The 20,150-nt window shown below is 42.4% G+C and overlaps 1 protein-coding gene across 13 annotated transcripts in view; it reads right to left on the bottom strand.

Moving 5' to 3' along the window:
• Positions 1–20,150, bottom strand: part of frmd4a (FERM domain containing 4A) — a 132,306-nt gene that overhangs the window by 30,907 nt on the left and 81,249 nt on the right. For 11 of the 13 annotated variants that reach the window (XM_086074280.1, XM_086074277.1, XM_086074278.1 and 8 more), the window contains 3 exons: positions 11,287–11,352; positions 4,968–5,062; positions 3,889–3,981 (listed from right to left, as the gene is read on the bottom strand). In XM_086074280.1, the coding sequence (XP_085930406.1) occupies positions 3,889–3,981; positions 4,968–5,062; positions 11,287–11,352 (254 nt within the window). Of the gene's footprint in view, positions 1–3,888; positions 3,982–4,967; positions 5,063–11,286; positions 11,353–14,624; positions 15,004–15,050; positions 15,215–20,150 lie in introns of those variants that run through there. The other 2 variants (XM_086074282.1, XM_086074281.1) reach the window with 2 other exon arrangements.

Here is a 20,150-nt window from a genome sequence, read left to right as displayed (position 1 = left end):
TATATATGTTTTTTTTTAAGTATTTCCCTGGAGAAAACAGCAAGTAAATGTTTGTACTGTGCATTTGCACTCCTTGACATCGTTGTTAGGCACAACTATGCAGTCGAATGAGATTTGCATTACAAAAAGATAAAACTGCACCGTTTGGACAGCGACTCATCTTACATTCTGTTTACTTTTTTGGAGTGGAGCTGCACTGTATTATGTTTCTAATATTTTGTCCCTCTTGTAAAACTAATTGAGATCACTGACATGACAATTTAAGCACTACTTTGACTGTAAAGGCAGATTTGTTGCTTCCAGCCCTTGCAGTGGATATGCGTAAATGTGTTGACCAAAATGACCACTAGGAGGCACTACAGCCATCTTTATCAGGAGCTTGTGTCTCTCACGCTCATTCACATCCATAAACCACTGCTGTCTCACCATATTGCCCTTGAACACACACACGCGCGCACACACACGTGCACAGTGGCGAAGCGAAGCATAGTAACCCACTTCTGGCAGAGCACTTGTGAAGTAGGGAAGTAACATAACATCTTCTAAATTTAGCTCTAGAATGTATGCATGCAAGCAAGCATGTGGCGCTTTAGGGAAGCTACGATGGCGGTATGCTGGGAAGCTTCTCATTGTTAGCGCTTGCGTTAAATGAAGTTTGATAAGGGCCCTATTTTCTTGGACAGTGCAAGTCTAGCGCAAAGCACAGTCTGCATAGTGGTGCACCATTGTGGGATGGAATGCAGCCGACTCTGGCCAATAGAAGCGGCTCCCCTTACTCCCATTAAGTTCAGTCCTTGACCCTGCGGTTGCAAAAATTCACTCGCTGAAGCCCGTGCACGAGACCGGTACGTGCAAAGTGTGTGTACAGGGAAACTTCCGGATGATGTAGTCGGCCATGCGTGTGACATGGGTAATTGGAGACCGCCTTACACCCACAACCATCTGTGTGTGGCCCTCAATAGTTGCATCTTGCAGTCATGGGGGTGCTATTAAAATATTTTTAAGATGATAATGGTAATAATTTGTCCAATGAATCGACTTCTATAATGATTCAGTGGGATTGTCCAAGCGGGGTGCGAAAATGTGTCTGCCTGCCTCAATCAAATCTGCCAAAATCGTGTTTACATCACCTGAGCCACAAGTTAGACCTGGTTTTACAGAGTCTAAAATCTAGTCTACTTTTTGTTACTAACATTCGCTGGAGCACCCAGCAAGGCGTAGCACATCTACCAAATTCCCAAACATGCTTAACAAGACACAAAAATAACGATGCGCCTGTTTTTACGACAAATGCAGTCTACTTTCTGTCACCAAATTGCCAGATGCACCAGCGGAGTGGCAGCTGTGTCCGTCGGAACGTTCCAAACACAGTCGAATACACTTTCAATCATCATTCCAGTATTACATTTTTGTGACAGTTTTGTTACTGTGAGATTTTTCCCATGTTTTAAGGATGTCTCGGTTGGCACACCACTGATTATTTAGGTTATATGCAGTGAGAGCGTAAGAGGATCAATGACGGAAAGCCCTTATCGCTTTACCAATTGAGCGTCTAGAAAATGCAAGACCAACCCGATCAATAACCCCGTATGAACGTTTAATTAAAGCCAAACCCTTGATGAGATTGCGGCGCGCGGGGCAGCCTGTCGTTTATTAAGCCTAACTCAAACACCATACGCACAAAACCATCCTTGTGCTTTATGCCAGAGAAAACAATATGCTTGAGCTGGGAATGAATTCAGCATTGACATTTGGGTTGATTGTTGTTCTATCAGTCTTGTATCTGCCTGTCCATGCGTGTGAGTGTGTGTGTGTGTGTGTGTAAGGTAATAAGGCCAGTGATTGGACTGAACAATGGAAGAGAATGGGTGACTGAAACCTTTAACTGGGGTCTTAGTTCAGCAGTTACACACCCCTTCCACTCCCTATCGCTTTCATATATTAGAGCTATAAATTGGTAAATGTCATGAGTTACGGACGATGTCTTTGTAATCTGTAAGTAATTGTAAATAGTCACATACTGGGGGTCCTCGGTTTTACGACAATCCTGAAATGAGGCTTCGAGGGTATGCAGGCCCGCAATGAGCTTGTTTGCTGAGCAGCATAAGATTTAGGTATGCAGCTGAATCCATGTTGCTTAAGCACTTAGAGTATCTGCCGATACTGAGTCCTGATCCGATACCTCAGGAAAAATGTTGTAGCTTTATGAACTCTAAAAATTAATTAAATCATATAAATCTGATCTTTTCACATGATATCGATCAGCTGTAAAAATTATGTGGTCGACCCTGATTTCAAATCACATGATTGGATCAGGACAACTCTATCTGCTGTTTTTCGTCGAATTGTTTAATATTCATGGTCGAATAATGTTTTTCATACAAATATATCATTTTTAATTAGGATCTTACTACTGTGTTTTGACTATGACGCGTTACGACTTCCTGTAAAAAAACTTGGGTTACATCGCTGCAAGCATGAAGTGCGTTTGGTCCACCTTTGAAAAATGACACACAGAACCAACTTGGAAAAACTGAGCACGGGATGTAGATAACGTGTAAACATAGACAATTATTACTAATTTACTAGCAACACAAAACTTACATGTACAGTATTCCCTGCATTCTTTAACATATTATTGGAACATAATATCAATTTAAAAACATCCCTGCTGCACAGACACCATTGTTTTCATCCAATTCCTCACGAGACGGGAGTAAGCTTTTGCCGAACAATTGTCGCATTGTGTCATTATTTTTGGTCCCGTTGTCAACCTGGGAACGACTTCCCAGCAGCATTGTTTGGCCCAGTGTACCGCGTTGCTACGCATGTTGCTAGCCAAAGGGGAACTCTCCGGAGGGGAGCTGGGGCGGGGTGGGCCAGTGACAATATGTGTATGTGTGTGTGGGGAACAAAGAACTCCAGTGGGCCAAAGACAAAGCCTGAGCTTTTCACTCAGGGCTATCTGAGGTTGCATGTTTATGTGCATGTGCTTCGCGTCAGCAGTTCATATTTTTCTACGAGTAGCATTTTGACCTGGTGAACGACCATGTTTCACTGTTGACAAGCTGCAGAGCTGCAAATCTTTTTTTTTACCAAATGTGCACTCTTCGAATTAAAAACACCCAGCAGTCTTCGTTAAAGGAGAACTCAACACGAAGTCAGACTATTGCTCCACCCCTCACTAAGATTTGGAATCGGCGCTCAAAGGGGGTGTTGCCTGGAGGACCGTTGGGTTGCGAATGGGATAAGGGTTGGGCGTGGTCTGGCCGTGATTGACAACAGCAACTCATTAGGAAGCCGTTTAAGGAGGCGTGTACGAGAATGAGCCAGTGGATGGCGGGGCGACTACGCCATGCGGAACAAGTGACGTAGTATGCATCGTCTCGTGTAATGAGAGAACAAACGGCCAAATTGTGTTTATCTCAGTGTTTAACCTTAAGGTGGAACCAAACACACGGTTTTTGCCCCCAAATCAAGCTTTAAACAAACATGTACTAAAATTTAAAAATAATGACCAGGACATGGAGACAGCAATTGTAGACACCAGTTTATACAATTTATCAGCAAAAAAGTGTTGATTTATGCTTTAAGGAGCAGAAAATGGTCAAGTTTCCTTATTTAGAAACAAACAGTGCATACACTTGAGGTCAATGAGGCTCGTGAGTGGATGAGAGGCCCCCATGCTGGGAGTCAACTACTGGGGTCAGTGCAATTTTATTGGGGCCCGTAATAAGCGACCCCGTTAATGTCCTCCTCACACCGCACTGAGTATAGGCGAAACACACAAACCTGACGGCACATCTTACTCTCTCAAACACACACACACACAAACAATCCTTAAGTGGGGGACATTGCAGAGTGCTGACAAAGTGGACGAAGACTCACCTGACACAGAAGTAGAGGACAATGGGCCCTGATTTCTTGGGGAATTCATGTTCTAGTACCCTGCGGTCCAGCTGCAGCCAACTAAAATGGCCCCTGAGGAGAGCAAAAAAAAAGAAGAAAGAAAGAACATAATTTACCCACTTATTGAGATATGCTGGAGGAAAATCATTACTAATGCTGATGCGTCTGATTGTTTTTCCTGGTTTTGCCCCTCCCCCTGAACGACATAAACAAAAGAGACAAATGTGCGCGCCCAACAGCCGTCGCATTATTTCTCTTTATGTAAATCCTTTGAGCCTTTGCAGGACTTTGCATGAAGTGTCACAAGGTGCAACTTGCATTATTGTACAGGTCAGCAAACACCCAACATAATTCAATACAATACTTTCTTAAACTCTACTTTGAGGCTAGATTTACACGGTCTGGGTCAAGAAACACTATTCACTATTATTCTGCACTATTCTGCTAAATAATTGCAGTCGACAGCTAGGAATGTCAATGGAGGTTACCCTCATTTATATCAATGAGCGGAAAAGTGAGCCCATGTCAACTAAATGCTATGTAATGTTTAATGTTTTTTACTTTTTTATAATTGTTTAATTCTGGAGTTTACATACAATTTGGTTGTCCGTACCCTAATTAGATCCCGTTATAGACTGCCATATCAGATATATGTCATCTGAAATGTACATGGAAATAGTTAAATAGTCAAAAAGCACTGGATGGTTTCTACTTTCTGCTTTTGTTCCCATCCTTGCTGGTTTATAGGACTCGGTATTGAGCAAAGTGCTGACTAGTGACTAGATAAAAAAAAAAATCTACATTTGAAGCACAGTTCTGAGTGAAAACTTTGCGTCTGGTAGGGAACTGTGATCTCTGCTTGTACACTGGAGCAAACCTGTCATCAAATTGTAGAAAAATGGAAACCTAAAGGTTCTCCTTCTGCTTTGATGAGGGAACTGGGATCACTGTCAGCTCATCTCCCCCAACAAAGTAGCTTTTTCAGAAACGTATCCAGTAAAAATAACTTATTACATTGCATTTGACTCCTCAGTGGAAGACTTGGAATCAGGACTTACGTTTCGTCTGTGTATGCGATTCCAAAGTACTCCTTCTCCTTGAGGTTGAAGTGAGAGGCCACCAGGTCCAGGAGATCCTTAGCCATCAACTTGGGCTGCAGAAAGACACATATCCATATCATTAGTAAATGACTTCAGAGCACTGCAACATAATCGATTAATTGTTTAGATACCTTTATTTTTTTTAATATATATATATTTTTTGATCCAATTTTTGCAGTCCTCCATGAAAGGAGACTTTTTTTGTTGTTGAAAATGTTGCTTTTACTCAGGGGAGGACTGATCAACACTTTTGCTTATTTTCTGGCATCATCTGAATCATAACGAATTTGTTTGCATTTTCTGCACTGTCAATTTGAAATACAGTTATGCTATTTTTGAATAAAGTAATGAAAATTAAGAATGTAAGACATTTTTTAAAATCCGATTCATTTGATTAATCATCAAAGCTATCAACAGATTAATTCATTATTAAATAATTAATGAACTAGGTGTTGACTGCATCCCTACTTGAGAACAAACCTATCAACTCTTGAACATTCAATACCCGTTGAACAATATATTTCACAAATGTATATCGGTGGAAGTAAACGGTTGGATTAAGATGTGGATGTGTCTCATGGCTGCTTGGGACTTGAGGGAAATTGGGGTTCTTTTATTGTGTTACGTCCCAGACACCACTAGACGGAGCATAACAATAACATATTAGTACATCTAGTCATAGTGTTGCTACTTGCTAATAATGAATTATGAACAACAGCTGTGTTTCCACTGTGTACCAGGCATTGATTCACTGCAGTGACAAAGAGTTATTCGACAGAACGGGGGTAAAGTGCTAAAATAAGTGAGAGAAGAGGAGATTAATGACAGGAAGAGAGTGGAAATGGATGGATCTGGTGGATGCTGCTGAGAGTGCAGGGGCCGTGCCTTTCCTTCCCCTCCTTCTCTCCTCTTAGCCTCTGACCCACACACCTCTGCTGCAGAGTCATGCCTCTGGGCCAGAGCGCTGTACTGCAGAGGAGGTAGAGGGCTGCGGCCGGGATCAGCTTCCAATCGCCAGCCCGAGTGGTTCACTTTGTAGCGTAACGTCCAGTTGTGAGTGATGCATCGTAGAGGCCAAGTGATGACAGCCGCCCGCCTTCACTCATCGCCTCGCTAACGGTACCAGGGAGGGACGTTTTAAATCAGAGTTGCGGATGAGGACTGCTGCCTCATGCTGCTGGGCCGTGACATCTTGAGTAAGAGGACGCCCCGCCCTAAGTGAGGTTAACCATGGGTGTGCCTCGCCCCGCAATACACACATGTATGCAAGCACACACGCATGGCCATGTGCTCCACATGCAAACAGCCCCACCCACAACACACTCACACTATTAGCTACAGCACTAAAGGGGCGCACAATCCGAACAATCTTCCCCCGAGGCCTGCTGCTATCAACTCACAGCACACTTACAACCACAGTGACATATTCTACTGGGAGCTATTTAAAGAGATGCCAGTGATGATGTCATTCCAGCATATACACAAACATACACCCGCACACATCATCACTGACCTAGATTACATGTAAGAATGACCGCCTACAACGTTTTTTCTTTCTTTTTCTTTTTTTTTTTGCAACGCACACAAATTAAAAAGCTCGAGAGAGCAGACAAGCACAACAAAGAGAAACATAAGTTGGGATGTGTCTGACATAATAGTAAAGTCATAAAGTAAACATGTACACTATATAAAAATCACTTCTGGGGCATAAATATACTATTTTTATTTACTGTTGAGCATAACTGAAGCATCAGACTATATGGAACATTGCAGCCTGTATTTACCAATTAATTTTTTTAATATATAGAATAAGTGGGATATTGCTGCAACAGTGTGACAACATTGGGTTCAGATCTAACATAAAATACTTGACAGGTTGTGACAAATGCTTTCAACAAAACATAATGGTTCCGATGGTGTCAGCTTTTAAAATAATCTACCTTAGTTACTTTTCACGAAATGTGAATGCACTGTAAGTGTGAGCTGTTTTTATTCTGCCCTGAAATTGGAGAGCCACCCAAAGTTCGTAACTTCCCCTGGGCTCCACTGTAAGCGCCCGGCGAGGATAAGTAGCAGGCATAACCAATGCATGGAAATGTTGGGTCTGGAACTATGCACTCTTTCTAGCATTATTGGTAATGAGTGTTTTCGGCCTTTCTGAAAGGCATGTCGCGGTCTTTTATTACCACACAGCCATCAACAATTCGGGCAGATAATAGCAATTATCATGCATCCGTGCAAGCCGCAGCGGAACCAGTTGTAGACGATGAACAAGGGCACAATTATAAAGGCCTGTTGCGAGGGAGATGAGAGCAACAGAAGCAACCCTGGAAGGTTTGCCTTGAGTCACTTGTCTCTACGTTATGAATACGTAAGCGAAGCAAACAGGCTACGCTGAAGTGTCTAATTGGCTTTGGATCTTTCTACCTGCCATGCCGAACGTTATCTGTGAGGCGGAGACACCAAACATTTGCGCAACCAGGTTATGGGAGATGAGACTGACATGATAGTAGTAAGAGGTTTCACACAAGAAGCTCACTGTATACAGTAGAGCACTACAGGGTAGTGCAAATGTTGAGGAGATGTGACAAATGCACAAAAAGCAGCACACTCAATTTATTATGGTTATATTGAGATTTTTCACTTGGCCTAACTTAAAAAAAAAGGCTTTATCCTTGGTTTTGACAACGGTGGTGTCAAACGATTCACAGGAAACAACAGCACTTTGTAATACTATGGTGGTACAAGAGTGTCTCGAACAAAGAGGTCGATGTAACATTTCCTGAGGAATAAATAAATCAAGACATAAATATTGATGTCACGCACAAGGTCAAAGCGCCAGATCTGACTTTGGATCCAGACGTGCATCAGCGTTTAATGTGCTCTTTTTGGGCCGCAATGCATCTCTTGCTGACATTTCACCTAAATCAGTGTAAAAGTTTAAGGGGAACGCTGCAAACAAGTATCAAGCAGACGCAGCGGAAGCAAGTCCTCCTTGATGGACGCAAGACATAGTTACAAAACTTGGCCTCAACGCTCCATTTGTTGCCCATTAGCCTACACCCTTTTAGCCTCAGGGAGTGATAGCCATATGAACGGCATATATTTTACAAGGGTGGTATATCAGGTGGTGGGTTTCTAGGTTTACAACCTGGCCAATAGGCACTCTGGCCTCCTGGCACATAGCTGCCGGCCAACGAGGCGTTGCTCCATAAACAAACCGCAAGAGGACTCCCTCTCAAAAGGTAAGAGAAAGGCGGTAAAGGAAGGGGGAGGCGATAAAAAGCAAACGACCCATCTGGGATTAAACACCTGGCCAATGTTGCAAGTCGCTGACCTGAATAAGATTACAATTTCAAAGGCCAGATGAGGCTCTGCAGGAAAGGAAGGACCAAAGCACTGTGAAACAATTAAGAAGACATGAAATAGTCCAGCACAGTAATGGACTACTTTGTCAACGCTTGAAAAAAAAAAATTCCACTTCTGGCGGTTTATGGCCATTCCCCTCAAGACATTTTCAGAAAGTCAACATGATAATTTTTGTCTGCTCTTACTAATGGCTCAGAAGCCTACTGAAATCTCAGTTTACTTTTTCACTCGTTGATAAAAAAAGAGATGCCACAGAAATCCAATGCACTAGACTTTAACGGAACAAGAAATTAGATAAAATTATCCGCCCATCCATTTTCTATGCCCGTATCCTCATTAGGTTCACGGCTGAGCGGAACCCTATCTCAGCTGACTTTGGGCAAGAGGGGTACATTCTAGACTGGCAGGTGTGTGTATGACTGGATGCATGGATGGATAGATGGTCGGTTGAATGTTTTCCTGGCTGGATACATTGGTGGGACAGATAGGGAGGTGGCTGCATGGATGCATAGATGGAGGATTAGATAAATGGGAAATGTATGGATAAATGGAATGGTTGAATAGGTGGTTGTATAGATAAAAAGATGGCAGAAAGAATGGATACAGTACGCATGGACGCATGGATGGAGGTGATAAGGTAGCGGTTCAGTAGTGTTTGGAGAGGCAGTGGGATTTGGTGGAGGGCAACAGGAGGCTGTGACTCGGAAAAGAAGCTCAACTGTGAGAGCATGAAGCGGGAAGCTGAGAGCGAGAGATGTCGAGAGGGATAGAAGATGAGGGGATCAGTTCAGGCACCGTAATCGAATCAGAGAGTCAGCAGACCTATCCTCGGCTTGAACACTGCTTTTTTTTTTTACCGCTCTCTTTCTCACGTTTGTCTTATTCCTGAGCCCTTATCTACATTTGCTCTCTCTGATTAAAACCTCCTGACTTTTTATGTCAATCTCTTCAGTCTCTCTTTGCTCTTCAGCTATACAAGTACAATTATCTTCTTTTGTCTTTTTTCCCCTGCTGCAGTCGAGTAATGAGTCCAGCCCAGAGGGCCTTAAAAGAAAGGTTAGCAAAAATGGAGAGGGCTTCAAATGAAAATGCACCGTTGTCCGAAATTCAACCGTGATCGAGGCAAAGGTATAACCGAGGTGAATGAAAATGATGGAAGACAATGAAGAGCCATTAGCAAGATGTCCAAAATAAGGTTACTGGAAAAGTGTGTTGACATGAATAGAGTCAAAACTACTTGATCACCGTCCACTCCTGTGTTGGAGTTTAGGTGTTGGTCAAAGCTGTGGCCAGATAGTTATGTCGATGGACAACCAACTCAACGTGGAGCTCCTCCTGCCAGGTTGGTAAGACACGCTTACCAATAGCCTGGAGTTCTTACTGGCTCTGGGACACTTTGAAAATAAGCTCCCACTGGGATGGTTCCCACAAAATGAGATGTGAGGCTTTCTGAAAACAGATGCTGCTGCTCTGAGAACGGGACAATTGTGGTTGGTGGTGGCTTGCTTGGCTTGGGAGGATCATGGAGGATTGAAAGAATTGAGAGTTGAGGGCAGGGGACAGGTCACAAATGTGAACTGTACTCCCTGGTTAATTGTCCCTTGTTTCATACACAGACAAATGACTTGCAGGAATCACTAAGTAACATTTTTGACTTTTTTTGTTGCTCACCTTTTTAGACCATTCTGAGAATTTTTTTTAGACCAACTTCAAGTCATATGAAGATGGTGCTTTCTGGCTTTCGCGTGTGACTCGAGGGCCTTCGCGCCCAAAGCCTCCAACTTTATTTTTATTTTTGCATACTTTGCAACGAACCAAGTGCCTATTGCCTGTTACCTCTTCCAACCAGATGGAAACTCGGTACTTTCAAGCCGATTCTTGGTAAACTGACATTAACCTATTTTACAGAAACACGCCGACAGTCCCCATTCTGACTAACTGCATAAACTCGGTGGAGATTAAAAAACTTAAAAGGTACGGTACGCGGTAGTGGAAACACTGAGCCACCTAATTATAATGCTACATTCACACTAAAGGCAAAGGGAGCGTTGTGCCTTGCTTTACTCACTAGCGTTTCACTGCCGGAGAGAGGGGCTTGGCTTTGCTTCACTTATCACAGCCACTTCCACTACGGCAAAACTCCTCTCAGAAAAAAAAGTTTCAACATTGCAATCAAGTGGCCAACACTGTGCTATAATGCTGTAGCTAATGCAGGGTTCTACGTTAAGCCTTTTTGGGTGGTGGCCCTGCCAGAACCAGCACTGGCCCTGTATATTGCTGGTCTTGGGCCGTTACCTCAATCAGAATTTGGTCAATTTGAATTTTTTTCAAAAATCAATACTATTAATTGTTTGTATTTTTTTATTTTACAAATGATTCACCAATCTCGAGTGTTGTAAATAGCTTTCTAATTTTATCCAGTTTAAAACCTTTTATTCGTTGTGCGCTGTAATGTTGAGTAATCTAATATGTACACAAATATGTATCTATATTACATTCTACTGTCAGTATTTGCAATTATTTTTCTTTGTTTTACATTGCTATCTGCAACCAGGTCGGCATTGCAAATGAGAATCTGTTTGAAATTGCCTTATTTCTCTTAGGGACTGTTTTTATGAGACCCTTTGTAGGTTGCTGTCAGGCACCCTAAGACATCCAGCAATATTCTGTAATGTTAAGATGATCACTGAAGAACAGATTTAGGCGTTGCAGTTGCATTGCCCCGGGCATCTGTCTGTTTAATGTCCGTGCGGTCAGGTGAGCATGAGCAAAGTGCAAAGTCACCTAATGCTGACACATTTTGCTCAGTCAGCAGCAACCGTGGACCCTTCTGGGACACCAGCATTACTCCTCCCTTGCCCAGAGTTAAGAAGAGAGGAATGAAAGAGCTGGAGGAAGAACAACTCACTTGCACTAGGAGTTCCAGCTTCCTATCGTCCAGGAGATGGACCTGACATCGCCTCCCCTCCGTCATCTGTTAAGACAGAAGAAATATTGGTCAATACTTGTTGGTGTTTCGTCACAAAGAAAAACTCATATTATTCAATATTCCAATAATAGTCTGTGAATTCTCCTCAGTCATAACAAGGTTATATTTCTGTTCTAAAGACACATTGGTTCAATACAGTCATGTGATGTCGGACCTTTCCAGCAATCCCTCCTTTGAGCAGGAAAAGCAGCATCCATCAAAGCATTAACTATGGTGACCACAAAGAGAGCGGCCGATTGTTGATGACAATTGTTTGAATTGTTGATGCAATGCTTGCTGAATAGAGCTGCCTACTCCATAAACACACAAGCAGGTGCATCGGCGAAATAGTGTGGGAAACATGCAGCACACACACAAGCACAGTACGAGCTTAACAATCCACGTGGTAGACAAAGCTGAGACAAGGCTGTCCAAACATGTCTGCACATTTCAAATTTCACACAAGTTAGAGTGGAGATGTACAGACTGGTTAGGATTAGTTGAATATATTTGTGTCTGATCCTTGTGAATGTAGTCTTTTGCTATATTTTGTAGTTTTATCCTGGTTTCTTCGTGTTCACCGGGCTCGTAAATTGACGACTCAGTGGTATTGTCAGGCAGTTGTCACGCAGTTATATAATTCCTGCAGCGTCGTGCTGCTTTTCGCACCTGCGCTCTATTCCACAGACGTATGAAGCAACTGCATGTGTGACTGGGCAAACAAACTCCTGTGTTGCAGCTTATCCCAACGGTGTTAAGCTCTTTTTGAAAGCCGGTGGCATTTAAGCTGAGATCAAACTAAAGCGTCTTTACACCACCTAAAAATTCTGGTATTCTTAACCTTTTCCCGCCGAGTGTCACTGTTATGGATCAAGGGCACCAACACGAAAAGGCATGGAGGAAGGGCATGAGGGGGGCTAAAGTCCACCCACTAATTTGTCAGCTTCATGTAGTAAAAGTTTGAAGTTGCGACTCACTTCAATGTCCACACTCCTTAGTGTCGAAAACAAGTGTGCTCTCTAATTATGATGTGTAAGTGCACAGTGGCGAAATGATGGGCCAATTTAACTGGGAATGCAGCCTGAAAACCTGGGTGTGAAGTTTAACATCTGACACTCACTTCTCTATCATGTAGTAGAATCCAATTTCCACTGACCGGCAAGTATTTTTTACCTTCCACCCTCACACAAAGGCACTAATGTGCAAGCTGCAGGTCATAAGTGGCTATCGTTACATTTCATGTCACAATCAAGGGGTGCGTGAATCTACCCAACTTTTTGTTGAACACACACATGAATTAGTCATAAATAGTGATGGGAAAATGAAGCTTCGTGAAGCACTTGTGATATTTTTTGACTCCCCAAGATGGTGCTCTTGGTTTAAATATAAAGGCTAGTGCAAAGGAAATTGATAACATTTCCACTGCATCTTTCAACCAAGAGTGGCATCTAGAGGAGTCAAAAAATATTACAAGTGCTTCATGAAGCTTCATTTTCCCATCACTAATCGTAAATATTGAACAGGTCTAGCATATACAATCCTCTTCCTGATTGTTTTCTGAGCATATTGGGGGCAGAAAACTCACTCATAACACCCCACATCACGGACTAAGGATAATTTTTCAGACGTCCAAGAATCTGGCTTTTGTTGAATAGGTCATCTTTCATGAATCAGGAAGTAGCATGCTAGCTAAACCAACAGATAGAAAACAAACACAAATAAGCAGTTTGGCCTTGATCGACGTAAAGCGCTTTTAAGTTCGACAGAGTACAATCACTACAATGGCGTTGCTGCATCAACAAACATAATAGCACACACAAATGTTAAATAAAAATGTGCCATGATAACAGTTTAAAAACAAACCGTTCTTAAAGATAAAATGCAAATGTACTCAAATTGACACACACAAAAATACTATGGATGTAGACCGCTTAAGAAACGTCGGAGAAAACATTATGAAGTTCCACACCTTAGCAGCTATTCACACATGCAAAGGTTTTATAACGTTCACCACAAGGTGGACAGGGTGTGTCCACAGCATGGTGCGGTGTTGGGGGAGTGTAACAATTAACAAACACTCTCTCACAGCAGCTTGCGGTAAGCTGCGAGGGGAAAATACACTCATGCACCACGCAAACTGTTCAAGCATGTGTCGCCGCCTGCGCTTTAAGGCCTCAGCTGACCCCGCCCACTTGCCACTGACTGATCCCCTGTGGTTTGAGGCTTTGGATGGGGTGCACCTGTGTACACAAACACATTTATTATCCAAAAGACTTTGGCTTTCATCTTAGATTTATCGTTTCATGTTTATACTGTATACAAGTCATTTTTATTAGTGCTACCTCGGGGGTGTGATTGTGACAACAGAATTGTCACCAGCCATGTGTTAACATTTCACACATTGAAGAGGTTAAGGTCTGTGTTTTCCATGTCCTTAATATCCAATTTAAGGTCCATCTACTGTATGTGCTTTTTCCTCACTAGTAAGAAAACTCAGCACACTAAAAGAAAGATGTCTTATGTCTTAATATGTGTTTCCCACTACTTGTGCTACTTTTGGCCTACTAGTATACACAATTGAATTAAACCTTAGTAGTAAACTACTGTGTTGTGCTAGTAACACTAATGCACTAGTAACCCCTGGACCTGACTAGTAGTTTTGCATCACCACTAACATATAGATGCCCAACTTGTCCTACTAATATGCCAAAGTTGTCCAACTGGTGTGCAGAAATGTCATACAGTAGTGGAAAAATGCAACTAGTTAGACTCAGTCGTTCTATTCGTGCACTAAATTGTTTAACGAGTGAGAAGAATGCGTGTACTAGTAGATGGACCTTGCTGGATATCAAGGATCTGGAGTAAATGCTCAAATGGCTTTCCAACACACACAAAACGCAGAGTGACCAAGAATAGTGCAAAATGCAACAAATCACCGCCTTGGAGGCTTTTTATTTTAAGGCCCGGGACAAACACTTTTGGCTTTTGCTTTGTGGCATTGGACAAACACTGCTGAGCCAAAAACAATAAAGTCTATAAATAGAGACGAGTGGATGAAGAAAAAGCAACGTGGAATATCTTGAGCCGTGCTAGGATGGAAGGATCACAATCCAACACATCAAGAGGTGAGCAGGTAAACAGTAACCACAAGTTTTACACACGAGCGGCAGCAGTGCAACGCATCTCAAATCGTCTGATGATTAATCTGCATTATTGTCAGTTTGACTGTTTCTGTCAGTGATGCTCAGCCAGTGCTTGCAGACTCAATCAAACGTTACCTTCAATTCGCCGCGTGAGGCTCCCACGCAAAAAAAACACACACAAAAAACGACTCCGAGAGGGTATTCACAAGAAAGAAAAAAACAGTCCAAGAATTATTATTAATCCCAGAAAGCAACGACTCGCGCGGCAGGCACACAAGCTTTCAACAGCAGCCAGCCCGAGGGAGGAGGAGGAGACACGTCCGCATCCATGTTGGCGGTGACCACTGACCAGCGGGTTCAAACGAGAAACGGCTCGCTGGGCTCTCTTCCGAGCGGGTCGTTGTCCCACCCCCGCCCGGAATAACCCGGCTAACTAGCAGGCTAGCTTCCCCTACTCTCATCCCTGCCGCTCCACCTCCAGAAGGCTGAGCATGATGAGAGCTTCCTCCCCTCTTCCTCCTCCTCCTTCCACCGGCGTAAACGGCAGGAACGAGAGCGTACCAAGTGGCGGAAAAAAAGGGTCTGGAAGAAAATCCGGCAAAAATTAATTCGCGAACTTGCATTACAATGTGTCTAAGACTGGATTGTTTCGATTCTGGCGGTACAAAACGCAAGAATAATGCTGGAAAAATATGTCGAAGATGGATAACGAAGTGTTTGGCGCTTGTGTCCGAGAGAAACTACCACCTTCCTTCTCGAAAATTCTCAATGGCTTCGCGCGTGCACTGCACTGGAGTCTACAGTCAAAACATGCGATGCGTTCATTCATTCATATAACTGCAAGCATGGCCACTTGAAAGTGGCACATTGATTTAGGAGAATAATTCATTTGGGATCAAGCTCGTAATTCAATTGTCCTATTGGAATACATTGAAATTATTGTAATCCATTACAACCCCACAAAACATAACCATATTTTGGTTACTGGTATGTTAAAATAAATAAATAAAATTTAAACATAATAAAAGATCATGTTAAAAAATGCATACTGGTTTATAATTATTTAATTACTGAAGATTATTACATTTGAACTGCAAGATAAGCATTTTAATAAAATATATATTAACTTGTTGATTGCTTTTTCTTCCTGTTCGGTTTAAATGTGTATACTCCTGTCTTTAATGAGGAACGCAGAATGTAAACAGGTGAGATTGGGTTGGACAAACTGCAACTTCACATGCTCTGCTGGTTTATTCTAAAGGCCATTGCATTTTGCAAATGCTCACCAAGACAGCCTATTGTGCATCTCTCAAGTTCCAAGTGGAGTTCTTGCAGGCTGAAATACCAACTCATTACTACCCAGCTCTGGTTTTAAGTATGACTTATAGAAAATTCAGAGAGTAGGTGAGTTTTCAAATATGCCAGGGTTTAACGTGTTACTATAGAGAGTACAGGTTTTCATTTTCATACACAGACAAAGGAAAATAATGGTGCTTTTAAATTGGATTGCTTTACACCGTCTGCATTTGGCCTTTCTCCATCCCGCCACTTCCTGTCTGCGCTCCACCAACACAAATCTCCTTCCTCGGTTCGCCTTGCCTCAATGATTTTTCTGGCCCTCAGCGCTCACGCAACCGGCGCACTCACGTCCCGGGAAGCCAAATTGGAAGCTTGTGTTCACCTGACGCTGGATGAGCAGCAGCTGTCAAAACCACAAAGTTGTTAACATAACACAAACAGCTCCAGTTTTTGGTACCAAAAATAGACCCTGCCTCTGAGACGTATGCGTAGGCGGCTCTTTGTCTACTATTCATAGAGTAATAGAAATTTCCTACAGGATTGTGTGCACATGTTATTCATTGTAATTGAACTTTGAACTTGCCAGGGTAACAGTATATCCATTTTTAAATCATATTTCAGGGAACCTGAATTAAAGTGCAGTTCTGGAAAGTTACTTATTTCAAAATATGCAATTCTACAGTTCAGTGTTTCAACAGTATGAACTACTGAGCAGCACAGTGGAATAGTGGTAAGCATGTCTGCTTCATAGTTCAAAAATGTGGGGTTCAAATTTACATTTTGTCCCTGTGCTTGTGTAGTTTTTTCTCCCACGTTCTAAAAACATGCATATTTGTTCAAATTAGGCCTCGAAATTGTCCATAAATGTGAAAGTGTAAGGCAAATAAGTTTGTGTTTAAAAATCACGGTCTTTAAAACAGGGCGCCCTCCTAAAGTGCCTGAGAATAGAAAAATAAAAACATTAAATATTAAAGAATCAAGCTTGAATGAGGGGATTTGGAGTTGCTGCAGCAAATACGTTTACAAAAATAGCTTATAGATAAACACATACAGTACAATCTAACAACCACTAGAGCAAGCACAATATTGCCAGTTTACCCTCAAACTCGCAAAGTAGCTCTAAATAAACAATGTGATTGGCTCAAATCACATAGGAGCAGTTACAACACTTGCAATTGGTCTGTCTGTTTCCTGTGTCCATTTGCTACATGTTGTAATGACCAGAAAGGCTGTAGGTTACGATGACACTACAGGAGCCACCAACCTGTGTTCCATTTGATCCAAAACAATTGCTGCATGTCCAACGCTCATTTTTTTCTGCATTCTGGAAGGTCACATGAGAAGCAACAAGGACCTTTCCACCCCCCCCCCCCCCCTCCCCAATGCACTCTTACCGGATTTTTGTGTTTCTGGATATTTTTGGCCTCTCCCAGACACCGGAAACTGCCTTGTCCAACTTAAACATCTCCAGATGAGTCCTTTCCCCGGCTTTAACACAAACACCCGTTGCTCGTTTTAGCTCTTCCCTCAAATACATATCTGCCTTCATTGGTTACTTCCTCTGTTTGCCGTCACAAGGCCCCGGTTGTTTGACTGAAGCGGGAAAGAAAGGGGGCAGAAAGAATGGGCTGAAATTGACAAGGACAGATTGGAGGAGATCAGGGAATAACTAGGAGAGGAAGACCTTGAGCACTTTCCCTTCAAAAAAGTATGAATAAATGTTCACGTGAGGAGTGCACTGACAGTACACACAGTTTTTTGACAGACTTCATTTTTAAAATGTGGAAGGCCCCTCGGGCTCACATTTCAAACATTATGTTACCAGACACAGAAAACAGGTGAGCTGTGACTTTCGCAATGCGAGCCCGAAGGTACATTGATGTCAATTTCAGTTGACGGTAGAGGGCGGTACAGGACAAAATAACAGCGCCATATAAGTATATGGATTAATCTATTTAAAGCGACTGAACGTAGAATATTCAATATTTCAAACTGCCAACTGCTGATGAAAAATGAAACTGCACATACCCGTCGTCACATACACAACGCACACACGACGTCACATCTACAGACAGAGCGCAGGAAATTCGAACCTGAATCCAGTCTGAAAACTATTGGCCAGAGGCTTGCAGGAGTACCCATTGTGAACAGCTAAGGTGTTAATATACTAATTAATAAATGGTCAAATAAAAAGGCTACTATATAGATATTTTGGGAAAAAAAGTTCCATATTGCAGCTTTAATTCTTATTCACAGACACAATATTAATCAGAATACCAAGTTTAGGATAGCGAGGGCACATTGAGCATGTTAGTGCAAAAAATATTTTGCCTTGAGTTCCTCTGTGTGTTCTGCTTAAGAGGGCAAACATCTGCCATTTTCATGTGTCACATATTATGTGACCCTCAAAGGCATTTTTGCCAACAAATACAATGTGGGGAAACACTTGACTAGGTGTGACCAATCTGGGCAGAAACTTGTTATGATGGTGGGGTGTGGTCTTAACGACGTGCTGATGGGAAGTGATCTGGAAGGCGGGTATTAGGAACAGAAGGGGATGGGCGTGCACTCCAAAAGGTAACCTACATTGTCTGCAATTGGATACAAACCAGCGTGAATCCTAATTGAAGCAAGATGGGGAGTCTCACACACAACCTCGGTCATCTCACGAGACTAAACAAACACGCATGGTCTCACTCAGACTGATATATGACAGAAAACGAAACATTTTCGGAATTTGGGCGAAATGAGCAAAAATACTTACAATTCTGTACTTAAAAGACTCTACACACAATATTGTTTTCCTCTTTTATTAATTGATATAATCCTCATATTGAGAACAAGTAAATCACATGACATGTAGGCATGAACCAGTGCCGGTTTCAAGGTATACCACGTAATATGCTAAAACCTTCCTTCAATGTTGGTGTGAGCACTCAACAGCAGCAAAAAATCAGCTTAAATACAGTAATGGAGTATTTGTATTTCTTTGGTTCCCACCACTAGTGATGAGAAAATAAAATATTAGCATCTCCTGGACGTGAAGCACCACAGTTGGGACTGTGCAGGGAGGGTCACGCAAGCAGGCAGCCAGGAATGTCTTGAGAATCCACTGACCGGGAGCGATCTGTTTTGTTTGCTCAAGTGTGTGAGTGTATATGTGTGCGTGGGAGTGTGTTTTTGTGTATGTCTGCGAGCTCCACCCGAGCGCCCATGACTGACTTTGAGGCTGAAATGTGGTTCTAGTTAAGTTTTTTTTTTTGCTTCTTTTCCCCCCAAATCAGAAACACGCTGTGGCACTTCAAACAAATGGGAGATATTTCTAAAGCGGACTACTCTTTCTTCTTGTTTTACTTGAATGTTACATTCCCAGACATTACAACACCCCCCAAAAAAAACTTTTATTCTCCAGAATCCCAATTTGGCTTACAACTGACAGATTTGATGAATTATGACCACCACTTTTATAAGTAATGTGACTTCTGGTTGTACGGCAGGCACTGAGCACAAATAGTGACATTATTATTCTCAAATTCATCTTGCATCTGCCACACGCACCCAAATGCTGCTAATCATTGTCACTTGGCCTCTCCCTGGAAAGTCCTGGAAGAGGTCCAGTCACTGACACAATCTATGGTGCAAAAACGCCAAACTTTTAGGGTGGACAAAAGCAACCAGCCAAGATAAATCCTTGTGGAGTTCTCTACTTTAAATACGGCAAAAACTATTTGCAAAATTCAACTGAAAAGCATAGCTGATTTGTAAAACTGGTCCATTCTTGCACAACTGCCTGGCAACCAGTCTAGCATCCTGCCGTTAATCCTGTTCATGATGAGCAGAGCAGAAAATGGATAATGGACGTACAACTTAACATCCTTCATGCTTCCTGCTAGTGCAGAAAAAAAATAAAACTTGTCCCATCAGACCAAGTTCCTATAAATGTTGCCCTCAAGGATACCAAGAATAGGCAGGCCGAACTGGGTCACATACTGCAGATGTGCATCTAAGTCAACAGAGAAACGCTGCATTCTCTATCGACCATTCTACCAAATCTAACTCCGCCCTACCACGAGTTTACTGTACTGCGTTACTGTGGTTTGGTGAAGAGTGCAGAAAGTGGTTTGGTATAAATTAGTTGGTGTCGTAGCCTGTGAAACAGTGCAAAAGAAAATTATTTAATTGTGAACCAAACATTTGGTTTTAACCAAGGCTTGCAATGCAGCTTGTAATAGTTGAACCAGCCTCTTGCCTGCAGCAAAGGCTAAAACTGGATTTACAGTATGTATATGGTTCAAGTGACACCATTTTGGTGGTACAATTGGGATATGTGACATGGGAGTGAAAGGGGGGGGGGGCACCATG

This window comes from Leptonotus elevatus, chromosome 4 (assembly GCF_054856555.1).
Source record: "Leptonotus elevatus isolate MCC_2025b chromosome 4, RoL_Lele_1.0, whole genome shotgun sequence".
Lineage (NCBI taxonomy): Eukaryota > Metazoa > Chordata > Actinopteri > Syngnathiformes > Syngnathidae > Leptonotus > Leptonotus elevatus.
Note: the sequence above shows the minus strand (reverse complement) of the source record. Positions and strands in the feature narration are given on the sequence as shown.